The sequence below is a fragment of the Hypanus sabinus genome, chromosome 16 (genome assembly GCF_030144855.1).
Source record: "Hypanus sabinus isolate sHypSab1 chromosome 16, sHypSab1.hap1, whole genome shotgun sequence".
Classification (NCBI taxonomy): domain Eukaryota; kingdom Metazoa; phylum Chordata; class Chondrichthyes; order Myliobatiformes; family Dasyatidae; genus Hypanus; species Hypanus sabinus.
In genome coordinates this window covers 90,372,371-90,386,749 of record NC_082721.1, presented here as the reverse complement: position 1 = coordinate 90,386,749, position 14,379 = coordinate 90,372,371, and the positions used below count along the sequence as shown (strand labels likewise).

The 14,379-nt window shown below is 38.7% G+C and overlaps 1 protein-coding gene across 1 annotated transcript in view; it reads right to left on the bottom strand.

Annotated features, from left to right (window-relative positions):
- Window positions 1–14,379, bottom strand: part of LOC132406560 (complement C3-like) — a 277,413-nt gene that overhangs the window by 167,024 nt on the left and 96,010 nt on the right. Inside the window, exons 13-14 of the mRNA XM_059992384.1 lie at window positions 3,320–3,523; window positions 1,641–1,805 (exon numbers count right to left, since the gene is read on the bottom strand). Coding sequence (XP_059848367.1) covers window positions 1,641–1,805; window positions 3,320–3,523 — 369 coding nt within the window. The remainder of the gene's footprint in view (window positions 1–1,640; window positions 1,806–3,319; window positions 3,524–14,379) is intronic.

Sequence of the window (14,379 nt, the reverse complement as noted above, 5' to 3'; positions counted from 1 at the left end):
AACAGTCACTCGCTATTAGACTGTATGCCTTCTTTGCTTCAGGCAACAGCATGATGCGCAACTCCTTCATTTTCTCCATCAACAAGCAACTGATTGATGCGGTAGAGTTACAGTACTTTGTCCTTAATATATAGTAGGATCTTGTGACATTAAAATTAAGTTTAAATAGGATAGTAGTACCTTTTGTTGAACCCGTAGAAGCCGTTGTGACCGAACATGCCGCCAACTGACTGGAAGATAACAATCACATTACTGACCTGTTGAGTTAGTGATCTTGCTTGGGCTGATAAGATCCAGCCAAGGGTTCAAAGCCTACAAGAACACCTGCAAAATCTAAAACTAACTAATTAAATAAGATGGACATAAAAGATATCGTTGAGCAATGGTGACCATAAAACAAATGGATTGATATGTTAAAGATCAGAAGAACATACAAAGGGAGATGAAGTAGATCATTCAGAACTTTTGAGCCTGCTATGCCTTTCCTGAGGATTACAACTGACTGCCAACTGTAGCACTGTTTCCCAGTGCATTTCCCATATGATTTAATATCCAAGAGCCTATACATCTGTTTTGAATGAATAACTCAGCCCTCCAGGTGAAGAATTCAAAGATTCATCACTCACTGAGTGTATAACATTTTTCATTCAGCTTTCCTTTGTTCATTCAGGAACTAGCTCAATCACAACTAATTCTTTTGAAGACCCTGACCTGGAGTTACACACTGACTTTGGTTTTTTTGCAGGAATGGTACCCACTCTCAGGGCCTCACGACTGGCCGCTTCTTGATATCCCAAAGACACGGCCTGGAAAACTAGTGCGTTTTCAGGGTGCCAGATTTTTGTGGCTCTGGAAACTGGCTGATTCAAGGCTGGTGCCCCTGGCTGAAGCATCGCGGGAGAACATGGAACATCAAGTGCAGCGGGTTAGCTAGCTGCCGTGGGCTGTGTGTCCAGAGACTCTCTGGGTGCAGAGCTCAGAAAAAGCAACACAACAGACTTTTAACATCATAAATCAGCAAGTTGTCTGTTATGTCTACCCTCTTGCTGTGAAATGGGTAAACCTCTTTTTCTTGTGAGAGCGAGCCTGTTGTATATCGAATTACTGAATGTACCAATTTTCTTTGGTACTGCAAGTCTGTGTCTTTATCTCTTACTATCTTTCCTTTCAGTTAGTCCTGACGAAGGGTCTCAGCCCGAAACATGGACAGTGCTTCTCCTTATAGATGTTGCCTGGCCTGCTGTGTTCCACCAGCATTTTGTGTGTGTTGTTTGTGTCTTTATTGATGCTTCGTTGCACTGAGTGCTTGGTGGAGGTTGCTGATGCTTCTTTGCTGGTGAGGGATTGGGTCTTTGCCTTGGTGTTGCTTGTGCATGGGAGGGGGAGTTGGGGGGGGGGCTTTGAGGTTCTAACAGTTAACTATCATTCATTCTTTGGGGCATTCCTCTGTTTTCATGGATGGTTGTGAAGAAGAATTTCAGGATGTATATTGTATACATTTCTCTGACATTAAATGTACCTATTGAACTTTATTGTGAGCAACATTCTTTGAAACAAATTGTTGGAATCTCAAATGATGTGTTTTCTTGTAGGCCTATCAAGTGTAATTTCTAGATAGAAACATTTAAAAAATGACTCACCTTGCTCTGTGTTATTTTATTCTTCTTACTCAGAGCAAACACTGCTTTATCCACAGCAACAAGCCCAACCTTTGCACCAGGATCACCTGTTATTTTCAATTTGAACCCGTCTCCAGGTTTGTATAATTTCTTGTCATCACCTGGATTTGCACCAGAAACCTTCAGCTAGGATAAAATGTCACAAATAGTAGGTTATGGCTGAAACAATAGCTTCTGTTGACTGCTGGCAAATTTAGTAGGCTCTGCGTTTTACAATTACATCCCCAGAAATTGTGATCAGGGCAACATGACAACTTAAAAATTCTGACTTCTAAGCTATTCCCAAACTCACAGCAATATGAATTGCATAGACTTTCTTTACCAAACTCCTGTTATTTTCAATTGTCCACTTGGGATTGTTGGTGTCCAGGAGCTACAGTTTCAGTTTTGTCAAACAGCTTATTGCATTAACAAATTCTCACCAACAGCAACTTGGGAAGCCAAATATGTCATTATTAACAAATGGACTGATATGATTGAGAAGTTAATGTGTCAAACCTTTCATTTTGAAATATTCACTAGGTGTCAGTCAACATGAATACAATAAACTTAGTTTATTGCTGATAATTTTACCAGCAATAATTATAGCATTTGCAATTCATTTGCACCCCTCATTATTAATTGAAACATACTCAGAGTATTTTTGTTCAAGACTAATCTGTAATTATCTTACATTTTCATCAGTTCCAATGACTTTCTATCAAGCACATTCAGAATGTTAATCTTAGACCAATTCTAATGGATCACAATTGAAGCCAATACTTTTAATACTTTATGTGAAATTGGACGCATTAGGATTGGGGTGGGTTGGGGGTCCAGAGTTCAGTTTTTCCTTTGTATGTCAGAGTGAGAAATCTCACACACTGAACAGAATGTGTGCAGACAGTGAAATGAGTCAGTGCAAGTTCTTCTTAGTTAGCACACATCACCACAACCCGCAAGGTTATATAATATATCAAAACAACAAAAAAGTCTTTTGTTAATGTACATGCGTTGTTGGCTGCTGAATTAGTTAATATGGCATCTCAAGGTATTGATGACTTGCAGAGTCTCTTGTGACTAAATAACCTAATCCAAGATTTACATGATCTAAGCTATTTGTTGCAAATTTATTAGTCCAGTTTGAATAGTTTGAATGATATGTGCTTTATACAGGCCCTTTTAACTTTAAAAAGTTAGTACCAATAAGTACATAATACTTGCACTGTAGTTTTGTTTATTATAGTAACAGAATTTACCAGGTAATATACACAGGAAGGAGTGATGGTGCAGGGGTTTTGAGAAGCATACATTAAATACATGGAACAGCACTCATGTGGTGCTTCTGGTGTACCCAGAACTGCATCTTTGCATCTGATTAACAGTGTGCAAAGCAAGGACACATTTTGCCCTTGTCAAACAGTGATTCCCCATTCTACTGTAAGGTCAAATATTGCTGCTAGCATGACTGAGAAGAGATCTAAAGCAAAGAAAGAGCTTTGCTTGACCTCAGTTACACTGGAATTGGGTCTGATTTGGACTTTCTCATAAGAATCATGACTTATGTTATAAATCTTATTCCCAAATAATGTTTGTGAACCCTGGCTACAGATTGAGCCTTATTCGTATACTATCCCTGTCACAGAAAACAAGATACTTACTGTTCCCATACATGTGTCCCTCACATCAATCCACACAGAATCGGCAACAAATTCCACCACTGATCCCTTTACAAGATAGTAGTAAACAACCAGTCGGAATGATGGAATTAAATTTGGTTTGATTGGAATTTGCATGGTCATCATGACTTGTTTCGGCAATCTGTTTTCTCTCCCAAATTTAACAATCTTCCCTTTGTTAATCAACTGGCAAAAGAAATTTTAAAAAAATTAATTAAGACAAATATAAATTTATTGAACAAAAGTCTGAAGCGATAGGTTTCAAATTCCTGATCAAACACTGATTTTTTTCTCCTCTTTCCCTTTCTCATGGTTCAGTCTCCTTTCCAATCAGATTATTTCTTCTTCAGCCCTTTACCTTTTCCACCAATCACCTTCCAGTCTCCCCACATTCTTATTCGGGCTTTTATCCCCCTTTCTTCTCCCCCCTTTCTCCTCCCTGTCTCCCCACATTCTTATTCGGGCTTTTATCCCCCTTTCTTCTCCCCCCTTTCTCCTCCCTGTCTCCCCACATTCTTATTCGGGCTTTTATCCCCCTTTCTTCTTTCTAAATCTTTTTATTATTATTAATAATATAGACAGAATACAAATGATATATTAATAAAGAAATTACAAACATACAAATTACATACAAATTACAGATGAAAAAAGACATAAACAATAGTTACAGTATAAATGAGTTTACCAAGACATAAACCATACAGTATATGTATGAACATGGTAAGTCTAAATATTTCATAATATATGATATAAAAAAACAGAAAAAAGAAAGAAAAAAATATAATGCAAAATTAGCTAATCTACTAATCTAATAACTAATAAAGAAGAAAAAAGAAGCAAAAAAAAGAAAAGGGGCTGTTTATAATATCTCACAAGAATAAATATTCATCAATGCCGTAACTTCCGGTCCTCTCAACATACATAAGCTAAAAGCTGGGAAATCAAATGAACTTGGAAAAGGGTCATATTACGTCATATGAAAATGTTGAATAAATGGTCTCCATAACTTTTCAAATTTAATATAAGTATCAAAAACACCACTTCTAATTTTTTCTAAATTTAAACATAACATAGTTTGAGAGAACCAATTAAATACAGTGGGAGGGTTAATTTCCTTCCAATTCAACAATATAGATCTTCTAGCCATCAGAGTTAGAAATGCAATCATTCGATGGGCAGAAGAAGATAAATGCAGTGAGTCTAGCATTGGTATACCAAAAATTGTGGTAATAGGATGAGGTTGTAAATCAATATTCAAAACCGCAGAAATAATATCAAAAATATCTTTCCAATATTTTTTCAAAAATGAACAAGACCAAAACATATGAGTTAAAGACACGATTTCAGATTGACATCTATCACAGATAGGATTAATATAAGAGTAAAAATGAGCTAATTTATTCTTGGATATATGGGCCCTATGTACGACCTTAAATTGTATTAATGAATGTTTGGCACATATTGATGATGTATTAACTAGTTGAAGAATTCTATCCCAATTCTCACTAGAAATAATAAGGTTAAGCTCTCTTTCCCAATCCTTTTTGGTCTTATAAAGGGGCTCTGAACATATCTTCATAATTATATTATAAAGTTTTGAAATAAGCCCTTTTTGAAAAGGGTCTAATTCAAACAAACTCTCCAAAATATCTGAATGCACAAAATTTGGAAACATAGGGAGTACAGAACTTAAAAAATGTCTAATCTGTAAATATCTAAAAAAATGAAATCTAGGCAAGTTATATTTGTTGGATAATTGCTCAAAAGACATAAAACAATTGTCCAAAAATAAATCAGAAAATCTTAGTAATCCCTTAGTTTTCCAAGCTGAATAAGCTTGATCTATAATGGAAGAGTGGAAAAAACAATTAGATACAATAGGACTATTTAAAACTAATTGAGTCAACCCGAAAAATTTCCGAAATTGAAACCATATACATAAAGTATGTTTAACTATCGGGTTGTCAATTCGTTTCGGCAATTTAGCAAAAGGGAGAGAAGTCCCTAAAATAGAACCCAGAGCATAAGCTGATACAGATTTAATTTCTAAACTCACCTAATGAGGGCCGAAAGATCCACCCCAATCTTTCAACCAACATAACAAGTATCTAATATTAACTGCCCAATAATAAAATCTGAAATTAGGTAATGCTAACCCGCCTTCCTTCTTTGTCTTCTGTAAATATATTTTACCTAACCTGGGATTTTTATTCTGCCATATATATGAGAAAATTTTTGAATCAACATTAGTAAAAAAAGATTTTGGAATAAAAATTGGTATCACTTGAAAAATATATAAAAACTTAGGTAAAATAACCCTTAATAGCATTAATCCTACCTATTAGAGATAAAGATAATGGTGACCACTTAGTAAACAAACCTTTAATCTGATCAATTAAGGGTAAAAAATTAAATCTAAATAAATCTTTATGTTTTTTTGTGATTTTGATCCCTAAATAAATAAAAGAATCATTAACTAATTTAAAAGATAAATTTCCATAAATTGGGACCTGTCTATTCAAAGGAAACAATTCACTTTTATTAAGATTTAACTTATACCCAGAAAACTCACTAAATTGAGCCAATAATGATAAAACTGCTGGGATAGATTTCTCAGGATTAGAAATGAATAGTAATAAATCATCTGCATACAAAGATAACTTATGAATGTCTGTCCCACGATTAATACCCAAAATATCTGATGGCAATTGCCAAATGTTCTAAGGCAATGTTAAATAGTAATGGACTAAGAGGACATCCTTGTCTAGTGCCCCGAAATAGGTGAAAAAAGGGAGATCTTTGATTATTGGTAAACACTGAGGCTACTGGAGTGTGATAAATCAATTTAATCCACGATATGAATATCGGACTAAAATTAAACTTCTCCAACACATTAAATAAGTAAGGCCATTCAACTCTATCAAATGCTTTCTTCGCATCCGCATCTAATGAAATCATGCATTCTGAAATGTCATGTGAGGGAGTATAAACAATATTCAATAATCTCCTAATGTTGAAAAAAGAATAGCAATTTTTAATAAAACCGGTTTGATCTTCTGAAATAATTTTGGGTAATACCTTCTCCAATCTGGATGCCAGTAACTTGGATTTTATCCCCCTTCCTTTCCAGTTCCGATGAAGGGTCTCAGCCTGATACATTGATCATTAATTCCTCTCCATAGATGCTGCCTGACCTGCTACGTTCCTCCAGCATTTTATATGTATTACTCTATAATACTGAATAGTTATTTTGTAACAAACCCAGACAAACAGAATGGATCAACCATCTGAGCGAATGAAGCACTCATCCTCAAACTTGAATATAACACATAGAGGTTAATTCTATCATGAATTAATATTTTTGTACATAATGTGTTCATAGTATAAAAAAAGTGTACCAGCTAAAGTGAAAATATGAAAGTGAAAAGCCCAGAGATATTGAACATTTGGAAAAATATGACACAGGGTATTTATATTGTCAGCAGGGCACATGACACAAACAATTCTGCAGATGCTGGAATTACAGAACAACAACCCCAAAATTCTGGAGGAACTTAGCAACTCAGGCCAAGAACATTCATCAGGAGAATGTCTGGGTTCCTGTCATCCTGCTTCTCATTCTCACTGTTTTCCCCAAAGCTCTGTAACAGATCCTTCTGAGTCAAATCAACCTCACTATTATTGCTTAACAAAGCACTGTTGTAAGCTGAGCCAAACTTTGCTCTTAATACTCATTCAGCCTTAGATAATTTCTTCAGCTGTATACTTGCCATCACACTTTCTTCTCATACCTCAAACTAAATGCATTTGTATTTATTGGCAGCTTTCTCAATCTTAGAACATCCTAAAGTGATCTGCATCCAATCAAGTTGTTCACCCTACAGTAAAATATATCCAAATAAATGTAACACAGGGAGGTCACAGCAACTGTCATGATTCTAATTGCATCCTGCATTGCTGGATCTCGGCCCAAAATGTCAACTGTTTACTCTTTTCCATAGATGCTGTCTGGCCTACTGAGTCCCTCCAGCATTTTGTGTGTCTTGCTTGTTAATTGAGAGATCAAGGTCACAAGCTCCTGACTGAATTGCCAACACATTATCAAAATGACCAAATCAACAGCTAGTAATTAGGAACAATCTAAAAATTGGTAAATTAAAATTAAATTGTTAAATAGGTTTATTAATTGTGCAAGTACTGAAGTACAGTGGAAACTTATGTTTTGTTTGCCATTCATATAGATCATTTCATCACATCAATACATTGAAGTAGTACAAGGAAGGAAAAATGACAAATTGAGTTTAACACAGCCAAATGTGAAGTATTGCAACTTAGTCGGTCAAATGCCTGAAGTCATGGTACATACGTATTAGTACCAATGACAGAGGTAGAAAAAGGGAGTAAGTCCTGAAAACCGAATACAGGTCAATAGGAAGAAAACTGAGTAGCAGGACCTCAAGGGTAGTAAAGTCGGGACTGTTGCCTGTGCCATATGACAGTGAGGATAGGAATAAAATGAGGTGGCAGATAAATGTGTAGCTGCTGAATTGGAGCAGGGGGCAGGGGGTTCAGATTTTTGGATCATTGGGACCTCTTCTCAGGGAGGTGTGACCTGTACAAAAGGGATGGATTCCAATGGGAGACAAATATTCTTGCAGGCAGGTGTACCAGAGCTGTTGGGAATGGTTTAAACTAATATGCTGGGGGATGGGAACCAGTATGATAGAGCTGAGAATGAGCCAGCAGGTTTACAAGTAGATGGTGTAATATGAATGTAAGGAAGGACAAGCCAATAATTGGGTACAACTGCAGACAGAACAAAGAGTTAGGTTGTACCACAGAGGCAAAATTCAGAAGGGTGAAAAATTGAAGACTGAAGGTGCTGTATTTAAATGTGCATAGCATTCGGAATAAGGTGGATGAACTCATGGCACAATTAGTGATACCCACAATGTCATACTGACCAGTCTCTGAGTCATGGCTGAAAGAAGGTCATAGTTGGGAGTTTAATATTAAAGTATACACTTTTTATCAAAAGCACAGGCAGGAAGGCATTGGTGGTGACGTGGCTCTGTTAGTAAGAGATGGAATTACACCTTTAGAAAGAGGTGACATAAGGTCAGAGAAAGTTGAATCTTTGTGGGTGGAGTTAAGAAACTGCAAGGGTAAAAGAAAACATTATGGGAATCATATAGAAGCCTCCAAGTAGTAGCCAAGATGTGGGGTTCAGATTTCAAAGGGAGCTGAAAAAATAACGTAATAAGGGTAATGTCATAATTGTAATGGAGGGCTTCAATATGGAAGGAGATTAGGAAAATATGGCTGGTGTCAGATAGCAAGAAAGGGAATTTGTTGAATGCCTATGAGATGGGTTTTTAGAGCATCTTGTGTTTGAGCCTACTCGGGGAAAGGCTATCTTAGATTGGGTGTTGTGTAATAATCCTGATCTTCAAAGGGAGTTGAAAGTAAAGGAACCCTTAAGAGACAGTGATCATAATATGCTTGAATTCATACTGCAATTTGAGAAGGAGAAGCATAATTCAGATGTATCAGATTCACAATGGAATAAAGGGAATTGCTGAGGCACGAGAGAGGAGCTTGCCAGCTGGATTAGAGGAGGATACTGACAGGGGTGACAGAGATGGATGAAGTTTCTGGGAATAGTTCACAAGGCGCAGGATAAATGTCCCACAGAAGACAAAGTTCTCAAATGGCAAGAGCAGGCAACTGTGGCTGATAAGGGAATGTAAGGATTGCATGAATGCCAAGGAATCTTTTAAAATTCAACAAAGTTCAAAAACCTATAGGAAAGGTAAAATCAAAATATAAGGGCAGACTAGCCAAGAATATATAGCAGAATACAAAAAGTTTTTTCAGTTATATGAAGAATAAAAGGGAGGTTGTGTTGGTATTGGACCTCTGGAAATTGATGCTAGTAAGGTAGTAATGGGGGACAAAATGGCAGAAGAAGTCAGCCTCCAGGTCAAAAAAAGCAACATTGACAACCGCATTGGCACTGCCTCCTGCACGCATGCTGAGCTCGTTGACTTCATTAACTTTGCCTCCAACTTTCACCCTGCCCTCAGATTTACCTGGTCCATTTCCGACACCTCCCTCCTCTTTCTTGATCTTTCTGTCTCCATCTCTGGAGATGGCTTAGCTACTGATATCTACAATAAGCCTACAGACTCTCACAGTTACCTGGACTATTCCTCTTCCACCCTGTCTCTTGCAAAAATGCTATCCTCTTCTCACAATTCCTCTGTCTCCACTGCATCTGCTCTCAGGATGAGGCTTTACATTCCAGGATGAAAGAGATGTCTTCCTTTTTTAAACAAAGGGGCTTCCCTTCTTCCACCATCAACTCTGCTCTTAAAAGCATCTCTCCCATTTCCCGCACATCTGCCCTCACCCCATCCACCCACCACCCCACTCGGGATAGGGTTCCCCTTGTCCTCATCTACCAACCCCCCAGCCTCCAGGTCCAACATATAATTCTCCGTAAATTCCGCCACCTCCAACGGGATCCAACTACCAAGCACATCTTTCCCTCCCCTGCCCCTTTCTGCTTTCTGTAGGGATCACTCCCTATGTGACTCCCTTGTCCACTCATCCCCCACATCCCTTCCCACCAATCTCTCTCCTGGCACTTATCCTTATAAGCAGAACAAGTGCTACACCTGCCCTTACACTTCCTCCCTCACCACCATTCAGGGCCCCAGACAGTCCTTCCAGGTGAGGCGACACTTCACCTGTGAGTCGGCTGGTGTGGTATACTGCATCCAGTGCTCCCGGTGTGGTCTTTTATATATTGGTGAGATCCGACGCAGACTGGGAGAACGTTTTGCTGAACACCTATGCTCGGTCCGCCAGAGAAAACAGGATCTCCCAGTGGCCACACATTTTAATTCCATGTCCCATTCCCATTCTGATATGTCTATCCATGGCCTCCTCTATTATCAAGATGAAGCCACACTCAGGTTGAAGGAACAACACCTTATGTACCGGCTGTGTAGCCTCCAACCTGATGGCATGGACATTGACTTCTCTAACTTCTGTTAATGCCCCTCCTTCCCTTCTTACCCCATCCCTGACATATTTAGTTGTTTGTTTTTTTCTCTCTCTCTGACCATCACTCTGTCTGTTCTCCATCTCCCTCTGTTACTCCCCCCTCCCCCTTTCTTTCTCCCGAGGCCTCCCGTCCAAGGATCCTTTCCCTTCTCCAGCTCTGTATCACTTTCGCCAATCACCTTTCCAGCTCTTAGCTTCATCCCACTCCCTCCGGTCTTCTCCTATCATTTTGCATTCCCCCTCCCCCCGCTACTTTCAAATCTCTTAGTATCTTTCCCTTCAGTTAGTCCTGACAAAGGGTCTCAGCCCGAAACATCGACAGTTCTTCTCCTCATAGATGATGCCTGGCCTGCTGTGTTCCACCAGCATTTTGTGTGTGTTGTTAGAAGAACTTAATGAGTACTTTGTCTCTGTCTTCCCTGTGGAAAGCACTAGTAGTGTGCCAGAGATCCATGAGCATCAGGGAGCAGGAGTGAGTGTAATTGCTGCTACAAAGGAAAAAGTGCTAGACAAACTTGAAGGTCTTTAGGGGGATAAGTCAGGTGAACTGATGAATTACATCCCAGAATCCTAAGGGAGGTCACTGAAGAGATAATGGATACATTGGTCATGATCTTTCAAGAATCGCTTTGTTCTGGCATGGTTCCAGAGAACTGGCAAAATTGCCTTTCATTTTCAATGATTTTTATTAATTTTCACATAGAATAATAGAGTACATGAGGATATATATTATGAATCAAAAAAAAGATAGAATAGTACCGAATACATTATATTTAAATCACACTTGCAATCACAGTACCCTATATTCATAATCAAACATGTACATTAATTAAATTGTAATTTGAATTGCAATAATTTTATTATTAAAAAAATCTAGACCCACTACCAAGATCGAAGCTGTTTGGTAAAGAAAGAAAGACTGAAAAAAATCCTAATCACATAGTGATTTAGGTTATCAGCCAACACCTGCGCTTTAACACCAAATCAAAGGTTTTGAAAATAGTTCAAAAATGGTCCCCGCAATGTGTGAAAGCCTTGGTTAGAGTCAAAAATTGAACAAAGGATCTTCTCTATATTTAAGCATGACATAACATCACGTAACCATTGAGCATGAGTAGGTGGAGCAACATCCTTCCATTTAAGCAACACCACCCTCCTAGCTATAGGAGAAAAAAAGGCCAATATATGTAAATCAGATGAGTCCAAACTTATGCCTTTTTCTCCAACAATACCAAACAAGGCAGTCAAAGGGTTAGGCTTAAAATTTGCTTAAAATTTACTTTAAAAAGTACAGAAAAAGTTTGGAATACTTTCTTCCAGTATTTTTCAAGACTCGGACATGTCCAAAATATATGGTTTAGTGAAGCCTCTCCAATGTACCATCTATCACAATAAGGAGATATATCCTGATAAAAACAAGATAGCTTGTCTTTGGACATGTGGGCAGAAAATTGCAAATGTCATTCCACTCTTTGAGAAGGGAAGACAAAAGAAAGGAAATTACAGGCCAGTTAGTATAACCTCAGTGGCTGGGAAAGTATTGGAGTTGATGATTAAGGATGAGGTTTTGGGGTACTTGGAGACTAATGACAAAATAAGTCAAAGTCAGCATGGTTTCTGTCAAAGGAAATCTTGCCTGACAAATCTGTTAAAATTCTTTGATGAAATACTCTAAAAGATTTGAAATACAATGTTGGAAATCGTATGGTCATGCACTTTGGTGGAAGAAATAAATGGGCAGACTACTACTTAGATGGGGAGAGAATTCAAAATACAGAGATGCAAAGGGACTTGGGATTCCTTGTGCAGGATACCCTAAAGGTTAACCTTCAGGTTGAGTCAGTGGTGAAGAAGGTGAATGTAATGCTCACATTCATTTCTAAAGATAGAGAATATAAGAGCAGGGATGTGATGTTGAGGCTCTATAAGGCACTCATGAGACCACACTTGGAGTATTGTGTGCAGTTTTGGGCTCCTTATCTTAGAAATGATATACTGACATTGGAGAGGTTTCAGAGAAGATTCATGAGAATGATTCCAGTAATGAAAGGGTTACCGTATGAGGAATGTCTGGCAGCTCTTGGGCTGTATTCCCTGGAGATCAGGAGAATGACGAGGGGATCTCATAGAAACATTCCAAACATTCAAAGGTCTGTGCAGATTAGATATGGCAAAGTTACTTGCCATGGTAGGGTAGACTAGGACAAGAGAGCATATCTTCAGGATTGAAGGACGTCCATTTAAAACAGAGATGGGGAGAAATTACTTTAGTCAAAGGGTGGTAAATCTGTGGAATTTGTCGACAGTAGTGTCTGTGGAGGTCAAGTCATTGGGTGCATTTAAGGCAGAGATAGATAGGGTGTTGATTAGCCAGGGCATCAAAGGGTATGGAGAGAAGGCAGGGGAGTGGGGATGAGTGGAAGAATTAGATCAGCCCATGATCGAATGATGGGGCAGAATGACCTACTTCTGCTCCTATATCTTATGGCCTTATGGTTTATCTTAGGTAGACAGCAGGGTGGATAAAGGAGAAGTAGTGGATGTCATTTACTGGGATTTTTAGAAGACATTTGATAAGGTGCCTCACATGAGGCTGCTTAACAAGATAAGATCAATGGTGTTACAGAAAAGTTACAGGGATGGATAGAGGAATGGCTGACATTTAGGAGCTGCAAGTGGGAATAAAGGGGCCTTTTCTGGTAGGCGACCAGTGACTAGTAGCACTTGGAGTATCGTGAACAGTTTTGGGCCCCATATCTCAGAAAAAATGTGTTGTCTTTGGAGAGAGTCCAGAGGAGTTTCATGAGGATTATTCTGGGAATGAAGGGGTTAACCTATTTGGAGACTTTGGCAGCTTTGGGCCCGTACTCACTGGAATTTATGAAAATGTGGCGGGATCTCAATGAAACCTACAGAATGTTAAAAAGACAAGATAAGGTGGATGTTTCCTGCGGTGGGGGTATCCAGAACTAGAGGGCTCAGCCTCGAGATTGAGGGGCAACTTTTTTAGAACAGAGATAAGGAGGAATTATTTTAGCCAGAGAAGGGTGGATCTGTAAAATACTCTGCCTCAGACTGCGATGGAATCCAAGTCCATGGATATGTTTAAAGCAGAAGTTGATAGTTGTCTGATTGGTCATGGCACCAAAGGAAATGGCAAGAAGACAGGTGTATGGGGGTTGAATGGGATCTGGTATCGGTCATGATGGAATATTGGAGCAAACTCCAAGGGCTGAATGGCCTAATTCTGCTCCTATGTCTTATGGTCTTATAGGCATATGGCCATTTGATTACTAATTTAATGAGTTCAACATAACATAACATTGTGGTATATTCCTGTGCTGTACTGTTGTATGTTCGATGTTCATTCATAGAATAAGCATGACAGTTACAGAGGTAATGTAGTGCAGGCAGACAATGAGGTGGTGGAAGACCATGCAAGGTAGATCATGATCTTAAGAGTCAAAGATGCCGGGCCTTCTCCTGCAGACATCTCTCAGTCACCAGACCACTAATAGGATTCACCTACCACTCATTCCAGACCCATCACCTGTGGCCTATTTAACACCAGTTCACATCTACAGTCCTTGTTCACTCATCAAACCAGCTAGCCTCAAACAGTTGCTCATAGCCTTCACTTTCCTTGCCTAAAGATTCCCTTGTTGTCTATTGTGTTTAGATTCTGTTTTATTGCTCATTGTGTCTTGAAACTTTGTGGGCTATTACCAAACTATTTCTTGCTGCTAAATCACCTTTGCTGCTCTGCTTTTGGGTCAAACTTCATCTATATTCTTTGACTGTCTGAATAAGCCATCAATTGACCCATTAGTGTATGTTTACCCAAGGAAGTCATCTGCCAAAATGAGCACATGATTCAGAAGCAGCAGGAAACCATTGACAATCTGTCTGCACTCTCAACCAATTCCCTGCCTCAGTACAGCATCTCTGTATCAGTCAACTTCCTCCCTCTG